We start from the raw sequence: 17,305 nt of genomic DNA, 5'->3' as shown, positions 1-17,305 counted from the left end.
TTCTTTTCTGTCTTATCATCTGCCAGCTTCTTCACAAGTTTTTGTTGTTGTTCTCAACCTTACAATGGCTGGACATTTTTTCATGCTGTTTACGAATTCGGAAGCTTCAAGCATCTAGAAATTTTACCAAAAAAAAAAAAAAAAAAAAAAGGGAATTAAACCCAAGGGTTGCCCGAGGTTTTTTTTTTTTTTTTTTTTTTTTCTGATATCTGGTCAGATTTCTTTTGATTTTTCTATAATGAAACACAACAAAGCAGTATGTTTGAGATGTTACGTTATGATATTACTGTTGCATTTCAAGTTATCTTCAATATGATTGAAGCTTGCAAGTCTCTGCTTTCCCAAATTGTTTAAAGCCATAGGAATCTTAGAGTATGTGAACTTTTGAGAATTAAAAAAAATATATCTTGCTTCGTTTTTTTTTTAATTAATATAACTAATTGTTTGAATTCTAAAAATCCTAAAACTGTAAACATTTAGTCTGATTAAATATCACGAGAAAAAAATAGGTTGTGTACATATTTATACATTTCATGTAAAAATCTGATTACAGCTACAGTTAACCAACAAGTGTTTATTTCAGTTCAGTCTCAGAGGTATACTGCAGTATTCACACTAATCAAAGAGCCTATTAATGCTAACATGTCAATCATTCCTCACTTTTGTCAGTCTTCACCAGCTCTTCCCTTGCCGTGTCGCCGACTGCAGTGCAAACCGTCAATGTCTTCACGGCAAATTTGGTGGCAGTCTGACCTTTTCTCTTCATAAACAAACACACACACACAAAAATGAATAAGCAAGCAGCATGTTTTCTATACTGACTCTAGATGAAAAGTCAGATGTCATGAACAACAAAATGAATAAAATTATTTTTCATCTTACATGTTTCAAGCAGCTATTATATAAATGCTAAAGATGACAGTTTTTCAGTCTATTTTATTGTTTTAGCTATTTCTCTGTAAATCGATTTAACTAGTTTTTTTGTCTTTTCATTCTAATTTGACCTTCAGTGTTATATTCATATTAGGTACCACTTGAAAAAAAAAGAGTCTAAGCTATCTGTGGGAAGATTGCATAATTTTCTGCATATTTTGGCAATCAAATGAACACAAAGGAAGGAGAGAGAGAGAGAGGCAGAGTACAGGTTCTGTGTGTGCAGCTCTTTCATGAGTAGAATAAGGGAAGCGTGACTAAACCATTTCTTTTTCACCATCTTCTTGGTTTATTTATTCAAGACTCTTTTTCTGAACCTAGATTGTTTTTCCCACAATAGGTAGCAGAGCATCACATTTAACTTTCACCCAAACTTCTTCTCTTATCTCACGACTTCTTCTTGAGCACATGGGAAACTACAGTAAAGGGGGCAAGAGCGCCACCTCTTGACATCCCCAAATATAACAACCGTAATAGACAGAGTTTACGTACAAGATCAATTGCGGGAAGTTGCGTAATAACAGCTCTCCAGGACTTGACTTGTTGACCCCTGAACTAGGCACTATTTTCCACTCTAATGTTAAACCCCTGCTGTCTGCTAGACAAAATGTAAGCAACATAGAAAATTATGTAAATTTTTTCCATCAGGTTTTTCTTTTGTGAAAGTCTGAAGTGAAGTTCATTTTCTTTAAGTGAGCTGTGTCTTTGTTATATTGGTACAGCTTTTACTGAAAGCTGCACAGATTTCTTAGAATACGTGCGTAAGTGTGTGTGTGTGTGTGTGTGTGTTAAAAATGTGTCATCTCAAGATTCGAAAGCCTCATTAAGCTATTCCAAGTAGTTAAAAAAAAAAACAGACTTAACCGTCTATACAGTTAAATACCTTCAGCAGCCAGCATATGGTGTGAATGACTTTCCTTCGAACAGCATGCTGAACAGCTTCAGAGGACTGAGGGAGGACGGTGCTCAACACACCCATGGCTCTCTGGAGAGTAAAGAAGAGTGTTGATATTAGAAAAGAAACTCCTAGAAGATGAAGAAAGAGAAAGGAAAAGCAAAGCAAAAATAAAGGCGATAGAAAAGGGAGTGAAACAAGTCACCTCAGTGCAATTCAACTTCAATATTAAGAAAACTGTTCTGTAAAGACCTCAGAGGCTGTATTATTAGTGAGCAGTCGCATGAGGACTTTGCTGTAGAAATGAAAGAAATGCATTTTTTTACAATCCGAAGTACTTAACAGAAAAAACATAGTTGATTAAATGATGAAGGAAATTTAACCACAAGGACACGGTAAACTAATAAGTCTCGTTTTATTAGTATTACTGGTGTCCTCAAGCTTGGGATCATTCTCTCCGCCTATCAAAAAGGTGTCAAGTAGTCACTATGTTGTTAAATGAGAAAATATGCAAAAGGCTCAAAGAGTGCATTTGCACCACACAGTCAAAGTGTACCACCAATTTTTATTTTGGAGCCATATGTGTAATCCAGTGTGTCATGCAAATGAACCTGTCCAATAACAAAGTTTTCACTCTAAAACCGCTGCATGCATTTCATCCCGATTCCTTAAAGGACAAAATGGCTTACATTTGTAATTTCAAATGTGTTATTTTAGTGAAAAAGTAGACTTTATTCTTGGAAACAGAGGAAACGGACAATCTGAGTTAAACTGTTAAGACAAAGTACATTCTCAATACTGATGACTTAATAAAAACAATTTTAAAAAAGCCTCTAAATCCTTCTACCATAATTACCTTTGCAAAAACTTTGATTTATTATAAAGAAAACATCTTTCTTATGACAAACCAGAGACAGAGTTCCAGCGACATGATAAAGTTACCTCGTTTATCAGATTTCCCGGTAATTCAACTGTAACCTGTTAAAGAAATCCTTATTCTTACGACAGTAGGAAGATATGTAATCAGCTAGGTTTGCAGGGTCGGAGTAGTGTTAATGTGTTTTTAAAAGCGCTTTGAGTCGTTGTTCAGATCCGTTACAGTGACACCACATTTTTTTTGACACTTCTTATCTCGTGCATACACACACGCTTTTTAGATTCTTCTCATCAAAGCTATCTCCTTAATGTAGCAGACAGGGGGAAAACAGCTCTGCTGTGCTTTCATGATAAACCTTCACGGGGAATCAAAGAGAAAAGAAGGTAAATAAAGCGCTGCTCCAGCAGAGGGAAAAGAAATAATGGCGTAAAAAAAATATGTAGGACGTCTTTAATTCATTCTCACTACTCTACAAGAACTAAAGTAACACTTTTGTCAAAGGGGGAGGGCGGGTCAGATAGTTCAACAGGACCACAGGAGAAAAAAAAAAAAAAACATTTGAGAAAACTTTCTATCTCTGATCAACACTAAAATTAAACCCAGCTAATCATCACCCCTATCTACCATCTTCAGACTGCAGATTAATGTTTGTAGAAAGAATAGCCATCTTAAAGTAAAGTTGTAGGATGGAATCCAGCTTCATCCCCGTCACCTGTTGAAATTCCCTTGGGCAAAGCACTTAACCACAAGCTGTCTCCATTTTGACAAATGAATGGGTGTCACTGGATGAATGTTGCTCTGGAGTTAGATGGTTGACTGCAAAAGGTGCAATATGCAGTAATGTCAGACAATATGCCTTTGATAAAAAATAACATTCCTGTAATGAATGAACACAAAAACTGAGACACATGGGTTACCTGAATGAAGGTGAATTTACAAAAGTATGGAACTTTAAAAAAATCCCATGTCCAGTCAGAGGCTTAAATACACAAATTTTAGGAACGAATGTTATTAAATTAGGATTTTAAATATGCATTTGAGCCATTCTTGTATATGGGCATTTACAATTTTCTATCAAAGCCACATTTTAATTATTTTTGATATTTTTTGTTATCCATACAGTAAATTTGTACATTGATCCCCACTAATATTTGGTCAAATGTAACTTGAGAAGTTGCAAAAATGACTGCCATCGCTATGCCTGAATATTTGACCTGTATTGTCAGAATGATGGTTTCCTGACACCAACCAGACTTTTGAAGAAAGTCGACGTTAACCTGCTCTGCCTGTTTCAAAAACACTTCTTACAATATGTGGCTGAGTAGATAATATGCTTCTGTTTCAAATTGTGACACACAGTCATTACAGTATGTGTGTTTGAGATAACTGCCCAACTCTCTCAATGTATTATTAATCTGACACACACTTTTTATTCTGATGAATAGAAATGTGTTAGGAGTTTGAGGAACAACCCAATGTTACTGGACAGAAATGCCATTCCTGCATCAACACTGGCTGAGAGGCACCAATCAGGAAAGAGGTGCTTCCTCTAAAATCACACCTCAAGCACAACTAAAACTTGCATCTGTTACTTGGACAAATTCACCTGACCTCATTTTTATTAGGTTAGGTGAATTTTTATCCATTTTCGGAAAGATTCTTATGTAATTTTTCCTTACAGTTACAATTCCTTCGTCAGCGTTTTCCAGCAGGTCGAGGCAGCAGTCACAGAGCGAAACAGCATGCGCCTTTAAAAGAGGACAAATTTCGTTTTCACACACTGCACCTTTAAATGACTGAAGTCACACGTTACACATTTTATACATGGCCTCTGATTTAGGAGTCAATTTCAGTTATGTGTTAAGATGTACGAATCGGACAACTGAATATGACGCTGTAAAATTTCTTTTTAGAGGTTTATTTTCACTCAGGTGAAAGGCACAGCTGGTTTAAAGGACTAAATATTTGTTGTGTTTTGGTTAGTTGTACTCTGATTTTGAGATAGCCTGGATGTAATTAGATAAATTACAGAAGTATCTTCAACTCCTGGAAGTAGCTTCAACTTTCTAGGTGCGCTGTATGCTTAGACTACACTTGCCTCACTGGTCCAGTGGCTTTTTGCACAAAAATGAAACCAAGTCCTTCATGCTCCTGACTAAGTCATAACAACACTGTTTCTCAAATAAACATCTCTCGAGCTAACTGTCTTACCTGTATAGTCAAGGAAGTGACTGTCGACAGGCTGATAATCAAGCCCAGCATAAGGTGAATAACGTCGTTGTACTCAGATGAACCACACTGCTTCTGCAGAGAAGCAGAGCATAACCTAAAATAACTTTAAAAACACTCACATTAACACTTTGCTGATGTGTTAGATTCTTTTAAGGATCTAAATCTAACACAGTGAACAGCAATTTGCACTTCTCCAAACAATGTTAGCAGATTATAGCTGTGTGCTTACAATAGCAGTGAGGAAGGCTTCCCAACATTCTCGCCGATGAGCGAGGTTTTGACGAATGACTTCATCTTTTGCCAGAAAGCCAACAGCTGATATGAGGGATGTAAGGACCTGTTGATTAGACTTGCTGATGCTTCCCTGTAAAATAATGAGGTAATCCCATTTAATTTTTTACTCGGATAACTATGTATAAAATGAAATTTAAGACAGCAAAGCCTTGCCAGTATTGTCTTGAGTGGAACGACAACAGAATCTGTCGACATATTTCTTAGCTTCAACCGAAATCTGCAAGAAAACAAGAACATTTCTAGCAATTATCTCTTACTGACAGTGGCTGTCTGTTGTCACTGTGAAGTCTTCTCCATGATTTTGAAAGCCATCATCATGGACATTACAGCGCATTTTTCTATTGGTCTTTTATGGTATCCTAACATTTAGACAGTTTTTAATAATATATTACTCTGTTTGTAGTGAATCTACAATAATCAGTGACTTTCGCTGTTTGAACTGAACTACTGAACTTAGCAAGTCTAACTAATGAGATGTAAACCTAATTCCCTACGCAACTGCCTATGTTAAAATCTTTATAAATAAGAGCTCTAGTGCATAAAGATCAGCATTCAAATAGAAAGTGTTTTGTTTTTTGTTTGTTTTTTTCAATGAGCTTTCTACACATCGACAAAATACCTACATTGACTCAGCTCAGTTTCTACAATGGAGGGGACATTTCTTTTGGATACACATTTTATTAAAACCCTCTCTGAGCTACAGTGAAGGAAAACTGATCCACCCATTTTACGGCGGGACAGCTCGACTTATTTCCTGCTGTGTTTGAGAGCCTGAGATGCAACTTTCATGTCTGTTTCCAGCAGATCCCAGAGAGAGAAACAAGTTGAGAACGTCTTCTGTCTTTATGTGGCAATAACACCTAGATGGCACTTGTTGATTTATTAAAAATGCCACACACTGTGTTCCTTTAAGGACTGCTTCTTACCACGAAACAATTTTAAAATGCAGTATAAGGACATAACTTGTGCAGAAAAACAGTTGACTCCTCTTTTTCTAAATATCTGAGATTGCATTGTCAGTACGAGAACTAAGCCAGAGACATCTGATGAGACGTGCAGCATTATTACCCATCTTCGGCAGCAAAGGTTTCCAGAATACAGACTGCTGTGATCCCCTGCTGCCGCTTTGGTTCAGAGATGCACCTCATGAGGTTTCTCACTAACCTTTAAAGAGACAAAGAGACAGGGGATCATACCAAATAATATCTATCCCATATGCAGTTCTCCATAATTAATGTAAAGGGAATTTGCAGGTAATTTTAATGATTGTGAATTTAAATAAACATTCAACTAATTATTCCTGCTTCTTTGAAAAACTAATTAGGTGGCAATGTGCATACAAAGAAAAACCAATAAACGACCAAGCACTGTTATTAGAGAAATAACAGGAAACCTCTTGGAAGGGTAGGAAGTCCAGTACAAAAGCTGGCAATGGTGAACATGTAGCCCAAGGCGAACCTTAATTTCCTTTCACAGACGTCTGAACTGGCCCCTGCACTGCATCTTTGTTTTGTAACAAATACCGTGGCGAGAGGCGTAAACTGATAGGAAGAATAAAAGTCTTACATGTGCAGGTCTAGGTTGTCGATGGCCAAACGTCTGCCATACAAAGTGTTTGAGTACAAACTCAGTAATTCCAGGCATTCCTTCACAACTTCGCCATGGTCTGACGTTAACAGCTGCACAACAGACTGTCTGCCAAGAGGACATTTCATCAGGATCTTCTGGTTTTCTTGAACTGTCGAGAGAAATGAAAATGAAAAACCTGGCTGAGAAATGGGCTTGCCAGAGCTGACAGTTTCTAAATTCGAATGCATAAACATGATGATGTCGCGACATCGGGTGTGTTTCACCTTGAGCAAACCAATCACATTGCTTTGTCCCAGTTATCTCCGAGGCCAAACTTTTCAGTTTTGAAAACTTTAAACTGTATGAAATATAATGTTTATTCAGTTCTGCAAACACAATGTGTTTGCAGAACATATTGAATGGTTTACATTCAATAAACTTCTAGCAGAATCCTCTGTGGAAACATAAATTAAACAGATGAAAAGAATTGCCGACTTCCACTTTCAGGGTTTGTGCACGCAGAATTGGACTTAAACCCTCCTCCATGCCATTTTAAAGACATAAAAGGGTAATGTTATAATAACACTTTAGGATATTTAAATTGTGAGATGCAAAGTAAAGCATCCAGGAATAGGGCACAGGTGTGGATCATTACAATTCTCTGAAACCCCTCAGGTAGAAATTATTTTATTTAATCTTTATATGTAATCAATGTGGATTTAATCAAAAGTTATGGGTGCAGATCTTTAGGTTATAGTCTGAACTCACTGTGGAAATACTGTAAAATAAGATAGGAAAAGTTAAGGTTTCAGGAAAACAGTTCTGGAAACGTGACCTCACGCAGTCGAAATGTGACTTCAATTATTCATTGGCATTGACACAACAAGCCAAACTGAGTACAAAACAGGAAACACCACATAGAAACAAATAATGACTTCACTAAACACTGAAAAGCTGAGAAATCACAGCAAATTACAGGATAATATTTGTATTTCCAATTTATTTAGAGCAATGGAAACTTTTGGGCACCTACCACTTTCATGACAAACGATCTTCCAAAGTTTCAACACTGAAACACACAACTCTTGGCTGAGCAGATCATCCGTTTCCTGCAGCAAGCAGCTGTGAAGAAAACAACTCATATTTCAAGTTTTCCTTCTTATGATTAAATTAACTAATAAAAATTACTTTCAGTCCGGGAAACTCTGCAGAAAGAGTAAAATAATGGGTTCCAGGAAAACTGTTCTGGAAACATGTGACCTCAATGTGAAATGAAACTTAAGTTCTGCACCAGTTTCCGCTGAATATCTAATCATTGGACATTTTTAACATCATGGCAGTGACAGATCATGGAATAGCTGGAAGAAATATTGAATATGGCCTCATCTGTTATGTTTTGATTGCTTTTGACTGGTGTATCTCCCTCACTTCACCATTCTCCCTGACAAATTGAAGCTAAAATTAAGCCGAGATATTTTTTTTATTATTATTATTTTTTGCTCTTTCTACCCCTTTGTACTTCCCGGACACTGTGTTCCAACGTGATTCATGACAGCGCTAATAATGACAACATGGAGAGCAGTGACAAGTTAATAATATCCTTAGTGATCTGTCATGAGGGACTAATAATTCTTATCTCGTACAAAACACTCCCACTTTCTAGGACAAAAACACATGGCCTTTTCCTCAGCGCAGCACTCAGCTCCATCTCCTGAGTGATCATCTTTTATTTCTGGGGCTATTACACAAACAGCTGGAAAGAGACAGAGGGGAAGGTGAATGATCTTTCTAGTTTAGGCCATCATCGTCTCTGTGTGTCCCCATCTCTCTGTCCATCTGTCAAAGCTCCACTGAGAATTGAGGGCTACCTCTCCCAGTGGTCTCCTTACCTCTTCAGCACGTCATTGCTGCCGATGATACTAAAGCCATTGTTCAGTCTGAAGAGAGTCTTTCCTGCACCTGTTAGGAGAGAAGAGCAGATAGCGAAGGAAGACAGAAAACCATTCATTAGCCAGAGGCAGAGAGGCTTTACAGAAACACGACACTTTTCTCCTTGTTCGGTTTACCTTTGCTCACTGGATGAGATTCAGTGTTGGAAAAGAAAAGGAGAATGTAAATTGTGTGCAGCATACAACTGGTGGAGCTTTCCGTCCTGCTATTAATGATACACGAAGTCCAAAAAGTAGAGGACAGAGCACTTCAGCGGGAAAACTTGTGAGCTATAGGAGCATTTTAATGATCGTGAGTCGTATTGTTTGATATATTAATATCAGCAATGATTAAAAGAGAGGATTCAGATTTTAAAAAATGGCTAGCTCCCACTTACAGCAAGACTTGAAGGTTAGAATAATTTAACTAAAAACAGAGGGTGTGTTTTTGCCAGTGTTCAAAGGTTCGCTCGTTAAAAAGATACAAAGTTTTCTCTTTAAAAAAAAAAAAAAAAAAAAGAAAAATGTTCTTTGTTCAGAAATTTAAAACGTGAAGGTTCAACAAAGCTGGAACATTATAATCAATGAGTTTCCTTTGGCCATTGGAGCTTCGGTCAATTATTGATCATGCCTCTACCATATTTAAAACTGGCTTTCTTTTAACCATTCAAGGTCACAGTTTCAAGAACTGAATATAATTTGTTGTCTATCTTTTTATTCAGCTGACAGCCTAAAGTTATTGTTCAACAAAAACAAAAAAAAAACACAATCTGTCTGAAGATGAGCAGGAATTAAAAAAAATAATAAAACGCACAGTCTGTCTGTTAATGTTTCCAGTTACCTACACACTAAAAAATCAACTAAATGGCATTAAAAATATTACATCAGAACAATAAAATGTAGTAAAATATAAAAAAAACATTATGAAAAGTATGTTTAATACCTGCTTAAAGGTTGTGATTATTAAAAAGTACATTTAGTCTGACAAAAAAAAGCAAAGGAATCCATATTCTAATTTATAGAATATCAATGCATATACTGTCTGAAAGTGAAAAAAAAACTATTTGGCTACATGGATGTAAGTCATTTATTAATTTATACTAATCTAATAGCTAATTTTAATTTTAATTTTAATGTTAGCTAACTACACCTTAAAAGCAACAGTCTTTTAAAGGGAGTTTTATATAATGATGTTATTCATTAGCAAAGCATGTTGTGTTTAATTTAAACTACACTGCTCAAAAAAATAAAGGGAACACTCAAATAACACATCCTAGATCTGAATGAATGAAATATTCTCATTGAATACTTTGTTCTGTACAAAGTTGAATGTGCTGACAACAAAATCACACAAAAATCATCAATGGAAATCAAATTTATTAACCAATGGAGGCCTGGATTTGGAGCCACACACAAAATTAAAGTGAAATGTTCCCTTTATTTTTTTTAGCAGTATATTTAATCAAAACAAAACTAAAATGACTGCTTAAAGTTATTATTTACGTTACTCTGAGAAATAAGGCAGCAATATCTGCCCAAGCCTTTAGAAACAAGATACAATCAAGGCGAAGCAATCAGATGAGATTATCCTCCCCCAAAGGGAATTGAGGGATTTACTGTTGCTTAAGTGGATGTTTCTTGTCAGCTGGAGTGCGAATCAGAGCTCTAACCCAAATTGAATGTGCTTGTATTCAGTAGTTTTAAGAAAAGACATGTTGGTCTAGTATTCAACAATTGGACGTAGTTTAGTTTTGTGGACGGAATGCAATTTTTGAGAATCTTTTCTTGAGGTTTAGAAAACACTGATCAAAATAGTTGTCAGACACACATTTTACAGACCAAAGAAAATGATCTCATAATTAACAAAAAACAGAAGTTGACTGCCTCCATGACTCAGATGTGAAGAACTCTGAGTTGTTGTTGTTTTTTTTGTTTGTTTTTTTTACTAAAGAAAATGCCTTGACCTGAAAATACTAAATAGGATGCCACATCCTGACATTTTTGCTTGACTCCTGACGACAGAGATGTCCTCAAGTTATTCAGAAGTAAAACCCACTGAACAGCATCAGATGGCTACGTTACTTGCAGAGTTAAATGCGGGTATTCCACTAAGATTTTAATATAGATCAAAGACGATCGCAAAATTGGACTCAAGATATTTGTAGAAATCTTCAAAGAGTTTCTGCTACCCAATCAGATATTACTTTGCTTGAACAGCTTGCATGTCTTATACTGCTAACTAGGACGACAACTGATAGACTGCAAATAAATTCATATCTCAAGGTTAACAGGAACAGGAAGGTACCGGACTCACAGTTTATTGAAAATGGAAGAGAATAAATGTATTGTTCTGTTTGGACACCGCCGTCCTTACATTATAAGTTTTGGTTGTTTACAGTGTTTCTCTCTAGATCTGTCTGCCCTTACAGCTTCAGCAAGTAAAACTGGTAGCAAGTACATTTCTACAGGTCAGTCTGTGCCAGGTGACAAATTAATCAAAGTTGGTTTTACATTGAGCAATTTCTCCAACAAAAAAAGAATGCAAAGAAACATATAAAGTGCTTAACAAAGAATTGCAACCAGTTGATTTTTACACATTCTGTCAAGTTTCAACCACAACCTGCAATGTATTCAAATGGAACATAGGATTTCTTCTGCTCTTTTGAAATACTACTTCTCTTATACTACTTAACAGGAATTGTGCAGTTGGTGAATTTTGTAGAGAAGTAATTTATTTTATTTATTTTTTTGGTCACTGGTGGTAAATATACTATAAAGCAGACATTCATGACAAAAGAAAAATCAGATGTTTACTTCAAGGCACTTGATTACAAAATACGCGCTCATCTCTTAGCAACAGATTAACAACAAACATTGTTACTGTTCAAAAATCATAAGATTTCCTCTGCTTTTTTGAAGTACTAGTTCTCTTATACTACTTACAAGAATTGTGCATTTGATGAATTTGGCAGAAAAGTGAATTTTTCTCTCTTTTTTTTGTCATTGGTGGTAAATATAAAACAGACATTAAACACAAAAATAAAAATCAGATGTTTACTTCGTGGCCCTTGGTTACCAGAAATGCACGAGCTCCTAGCAACACATTAACAACAAATATTATTATAGTTCAGAAACATAAGATTTTCTCTGCTTTTTTGAAATACTTTTTATGTTTTACTGCTTAATAAGAACTGCACATTTGGTGAATTTGGTAGAGAGGCGAAAAAAATTGTCATTGGTGGAAAAGATATGATAACAGACATTCAACACAAAAATAAAGATCAGATGTTTGCTTTGTGGCGCTTGGTTACCAGAAACGCTCTCATCTCTTAGCAACAGATTAACAACAAACATTATTATTGTGCAAAAAACATAAGATTTATTCTGCTCTTTTTAAATACTACTTAACTTACTTGCTATTTAGCGAGAATTGTGCTGTTGATGAATTTAGCAGAAAACTGAAAATGTTTTTGTTTTTTGTCATTGGTGATGAAAATTTTATAAAACAGACATTAAACACAAAAATAAAAATCTGATGTTTACTTCGTGGCCCTTGGTTACCAGAAACGTGCTTGTCTCTTAGCAACAGATTAACAACAAATATTGTTATTGTTCAAAGAACATAAGATTTCCTCTGCTTTTTTGAAACACTATTTAACTAGAACTGTGTATTTGGCGAATTTGGCAGAAAAGTTTTTTTTGTTTTTTTTTTGTCATTGGTGGTAAATATATTATAACACAGATATTCAACATAAAAGTAAAAATCTGATTTATACTTTGTGGGAGTTCGTTACCAGAAAAAAAAAAGCTCATTTTTTAATACCAAAGTAATTATTATTTATAAAACATAAGCTCTTTTTAAATACTGCTTATCTGCTTAGACACAAAAAATTTTTACAGTTGGTAAATTTTGCAAAAGTAAAAATCTGATGTTTACTTTGTTGGTTACCAGAAACGCGCAAGCTCTGAGCAACAGATTAACATCAAACATCGTTATTGTTCAGAGAACGTAAGATTTCCTCTGCTCTTTTGAAAAACTGTTTGTCTTATCCTACTTAACTTGTGCATTTGGTGAATTTGGTAGAAAAGTGAAAAAAAAATTGTCATTGGTGGTGAATATATTATAAAACAGACATTCAACACAAAAATTAAAATAAGATGTTTACTTCATGGCACTTGGTTACTAAATTACTCGCAAGCTCTTAGCAACAGATTAAAATGTTAACCAGCAATTGGACACCATGTGTATTTCTCCACTGTACAGTTATCATGTTTCTGCCCATTATGAGCTTTTCATCTTTTCTTCTCTATAATAAAAAAAAAAACTATCAAAATAAGGACATATTTCAATGTTCTTCTTAGTCATTTTTCTCCTTCGTGTCTGTTTAACTGGCTGATAAGATTTTACGCCTCGTTTTCTACTATTATTTTAGGCTAAAAGAAACAGAAAATGGATTGAACCATTTAAGCAGGTTAATGAGCGGAAGGTATAGGCTCAATAAGATTAGAGGGAAAACAGACTTGCACAAAGCCCGAGGAGCACTCACAGTCAGTAACTGCCTGTGACAGGCTCTCCAATCCTCCACAGTAATAGAGGGGCATCTGGCCGGGCCTAGACAGCTTCTCCAGCAGCTGGGGTACCGCTGTGGCCTTTCTCTCTCCTTTGTCAAGTTTTTCCTTTGCATCCGTCTCCTGGCTATTTTTTTCCTCTTCTAAATCCACCAGGTCCAAATATTCTACAAAGGGGGATAAAAAGACAGAGGAAAGAGAAAGTTATAGATCAATTATGATGGAAGTTGCACTATTGCATTTATACACATCTTCTCTTGTTGGAGGACATAGTCATCGATTTTCAAGTTCTTTGAAACGTTTTGCATTTAACACGACAGTGAGAAGAAATGTAGTCCCAGAGAAAACTTTGTATTTGCTAATCTCACTAGTTTGAAATCCACACTGGGTCAAAAGATGTATAGAAATTTAAATGAACGTGTGCGTCCCCAATTGTATTTAGTTACATTGCTTATCAGAAATGCTAATATTTTAATTGGATTGGTTGATGTCCGGCCACAGAACCAGCCTTTAAGAATCAACCACATTTGACCCCTTGACCATTCCAGGAGCTAAGTTTTAGCTGCTTTATGCAGTTCAAAGGAGCTGTGTTAGATGTGTGGGATTATTGCCTCGTTGGAGTGTCTCATTGTGTTCAGGTTTCAACAGTTGGACCCTTAGATTAAAAAAAAAATGGTTATAATGTCTCGGATCAACAAAGGAATCAAGAAATTTGTCTCAGTTTCGAAAGCTAAACATTCAACAATGACTTGTCTATTTCTATATTCTCAGAGCGAAAAAGAGTCTGATTAGAGAAGCCAAGATGAGTGAATTAAACTAAAGAAAACTGTCCAGCATGGTGGTTAGAGCACCATGCTATGGGGCTTTTTCACTGCTAGTAATAGAGGCAGCAAAAAAGCCAGAAACAGTAAATGACTCTTCAATAAACCTGATTGAAAATTTGAGAAACTTTGCCTAAAACATCAGTCATTGCCCAGCTAATTTTAAAGAAAAGCCATATTCATGCCAAAAACTTGTTGACAGCAATAAAACAACTTCTAGAGGAAACTTATTCCAAATATTAGAGAAGATGTATTTTGTAAGATGTAATTTGTCTTAGTATGTATTCTGCATAATTTGGAAAAATATTCTTGCCTTAAGGTGATTAATATTATTCACTCCATCCCTAAAGCCATAAAGTTATCGATATTCATGCCAATGATCACTGTACGAAACATTCCACTTAGTAGAACACTAAATGTACAACAATATTGCTTATTCGATGTATTTGTGAGCTAGATGACTCTAATCTTCAGGACTTAGTAAGATTATTGAATGAAAGGTGAACAAATTTTTAAAAAACTAGTTTCAGTTTAGAGCTTTCTTCTATTTAAGCCTCTATTTTATAAAGTAGATTTTGCCTAATTAATTTAAAACAATTGTTATTACCTTTTACCATGCTTTCCTTTCCAGATTCAATCTCCAGTATCTTTTCAAAGCAGCTTCTTGCCTGAAACAGAGGAAAATCTCATAATTAAATACATTTTGTGCATTGCTGGCGTCCTCAAGACATCTCAGCAAGACTGACACAGAGTATGGAGGCAAAATAGTCACAATTATCTTCCAAATAGGTCTAATTTTTCACACTGTTAAAATTGGATATCAGCTTGTTTGGTAATGAAGGGCTAAAATGATTACAACAGAAAATGCCAGAGGAGATATTGAATAAATTAAAATCAGATAGAACTCAGATCACATGTACAATGTTTTCATTCTTGGGAAGTTTTATGAAAATGATTTTTACTTGAGGCTTCCAACGACTACAGCTTGGCCTTTTCTCTGGTATGTCTGGATGACATATATGTCTACTTAGAGCAACTATTAAAGTGACGGGATGTGACTGGATGTAATGAGAGATAATTATGCTCACCTCATTATAGTTCTTCAAGCCCAGGTATGCTTTCCCCATATGCACATAAGCCTTTATGCATCTTTCATTACACTGAGGTGGCAGAGAAAATTATCATTAGAGGTTATTCATCGGAAACATGTGAACAATTCACGTTTGAACACCAGTAGCTCTACCATAAAATAGCAATATGTCCACATTCAGATTTGACAATAAAAAGAATGGATTAATGTAACATATACTTAACTGTTTATTGGATTGAAAATGTTCTTGAAAAGTAGCATAGCAGTCAAGGTGGGTAACAAAACATTATGATTGGCAGATTCTTATAGAATCTGCCAATTCAATTTAGTTTTTTTTTTCATATAGCGCCAATTTACAACACATGTCATCTCAAGAAATTTACAAAAAAGTCATTTCAATTCAATCACACATATATTCACATTAATCATACTTATCAGACGGTGCATTAAGCTCAATTTGTTACTATAAATGGCTCAAAAAGGTTTTCTGTCTAAGGAAACCCAGCAGATTCCATTGAGTCTGCTGGGTTCGAGAAGCTGCATTCACTCCTTCTCGAATAAGAGTGCCAATCATATGTCATTTAACATTTTCTTTATTTGTTTAACATTATTAGTTCGCAGGTTTTGTATAAACAGGTATTAAAATACAAAAGTGAAAAGCCAAAGCATAACATTTTCTGAATTCCTTGCCATATTTTTTTACCTTCAAGGCCCACTCGCAGTCCATGATGGCTTCTTCATATCTTTCTAGCTTGATGTAGGCCTGGAGAAATCAAAACACTGAGAAGGCGGCAAATGAAAAACCAAAACGCACAAAAACAGAGACAGTCATTGTCGTCGCAGTGTTTGGTCAGAAACAAAGCATCATTTTCGAAGTTGTTGATCTTGAGAAGCTGCTTTGTTGTTAAAACATGCACTTTCGATGAAAATGTAAAATAGCAGAAGTTGAATAAGTTTCCTAACTATTTTTGTTCTTACTTTTGTTTCTTCTATTTTTTTTTTATCTTGTGTGGTGCCAAATTCCAGACATCAATGCATAAGAGTCAGGGGACATCCTGGACAGGTTGCCAATCCATCAAAGATACACAGATTCAAACCTAAGTGCAATTTGGAGATGCCAATCAACCTAATAAGACTATTTCTGGACTATGAAAGGAAGCCAGGAAAAAGAAATTAACCCCACGCAGAAATCCCACTGGTCGGAATTAACCATCTTGCTGCAATGTAACAGTATTAAGGTAACTTCATAATCCCACAGCTGGCTCTGATAACATAGGGAAAACAACTTTGGACATGCTCAGAAGACTTCTGTGACAAAATCCTGTGTTTGTGCTGCAGAGACAGAAGTCAGGTAGATTTATCCAAACACTGGGCCAACAACAGTGCCCCAGGTGGTTGGGTTAGAGAACGATCCTTATCTTTCTTGACATCTCCCGCAGGAGAGGAAATAAGAAAAGGTAGGAAGTTGAAATTACCCAGAACAATTATCAATGGGTTGTGTTAGCATATATGCAGAAGGTATATATTTTAAGGCTTAATACTTACTTGTGCTCTGTTGGTGTAGAGTGGCTGCATGTCCCTAAGTACAGCCAATCCATCACTGTAACACTTCACTGCAGTTTCATAATCTTCTTGGGCATAAGCTTCATTCCCCTTATCTTTGAGAGCTGCAATAATTCAAGCAGAGAAACATTAATAAAGACGTTAGAGTAAACTCAAAAGAGCGACAAGACTACACCAGATGTAAGGAGGACAAAAGCATACCAGTTGCCTCTTTTAGTTTAACCATTCTCTTTCTTCCCCTCTCTTCGGCGTCTCTTGACATAACCTTCATGAAATGTTCTTATTAGAAAGAGCAACATAAAAGACAATTCAAATATTAGATCGTTTTGTTCACGTTTATAGAAAAACCTGCAAAGGTGATAAATACAGCCAGCATACACAATTTAACTGAACCAAATCGAGTTATATGCTAAGGCTCTCGGTTGCTTTAAGAAAGAGTGAAAAGAACAGCTGGCGAACAAAGATATTCATTGTGTTTTTCACTTTAAACACATCAAGCTGTCATAAGGTATTTCTGCAAAGAAAAAGTTCAGA

General features: G+C 35.7%; 1 protein-coding gene across 2 annotated transcripts in view; it reads right to left on the bottom strand.

Moving 5' to 3' along the window:
- The window catches only part of ttc12 (tetratricopeptide repeat domain 12), a 24,165-nt gene extending 7,082 nt beyond the window's left edge, over positions 1-17,083 (bottom strand). Inside the window, exons 1-16 of one of the 2 annotated variants that reach the window (XM_015052456.1) lie at positions 16,973-17,083; positions 16,754-16,875; positions 15,912-15,971; positions 15,207-15,278; positions 14,726-14,786; positions 13,276-13,464; positions 8,690-8,762; positions 7,834-7,922; positions 6,798-6,969; positions 6,300-6,395; positions 5,385-5,448; positions 5,167-5,301; positions 4,917-5,009; positions 4,385-4,453; positions 1,817-1,918; positions 661-760 (exon numbers count right to left, since the gene is read on the bottom strand). In XM_015052456.1, the coding sequence (XP_014907942.1) occupies positions 661-760; positions 1,817-1,918; positions 4,385-4,453; positions 4,917-5,009; positions 5,167-5,301; positions 5,385-5,448; positions 6,300-6,395; positions 6,798-6,969; positions 7,834-7,922; positions 8,690-8,762; positions 13,276-13,464; positions 14,726-14,786; positions 15,207-15,278; positions 15,912-15,971; positions 16,754-16,875; positions 16,973-17,042 (1,567 nt within the window). In that variant the 5' untranslated portion in view covers positions 17,043-17,083. The remainder of the gene's footprint in view (positions 1-660; positions 761-1,816; positions 1,919-4,384; positions 4,454-4,916; positions 5,010-5,166; positions 5,302-5,384; positions 5,449-6,299; positions 6,396-6,797; positions 6,970-7,833; positions 7,923-8,689; positions 8,763-13,275; positions 13,465-14,725; positions 14,787-15,206; positions 15,279-15,911; positions 15,972-16,753; positions 16,876-16,972) is intronic. The other variant, XM_015052457.1, reaches the window with a different exon arrangement.
- Between the last annotated feature and the right edge of the window lie 222 nt (positions 17,084-17,305).

This window comes from Poecilia latipinna, unplaced genomic scaffold (assembly GCF_001443285.1).
Source record: "Poecilia latipinna isolate Pla-1442-1.1 unplaced genomic scaffold, P_latipinna-1.0 Scaffold1111, whole genome shotgun sequence".
NCBI lineage: Eukaryota > Metazoa > Chordata > Actinopteri > Cyprinodontiformes > Poeciliidae > Poecilia > Poecilia latipinna.
The sequence above is the reverse complement of the archived record's forward strand: the minus strand, read 5'-3'. Positions and strand labels throughout refer to the sequence as shown.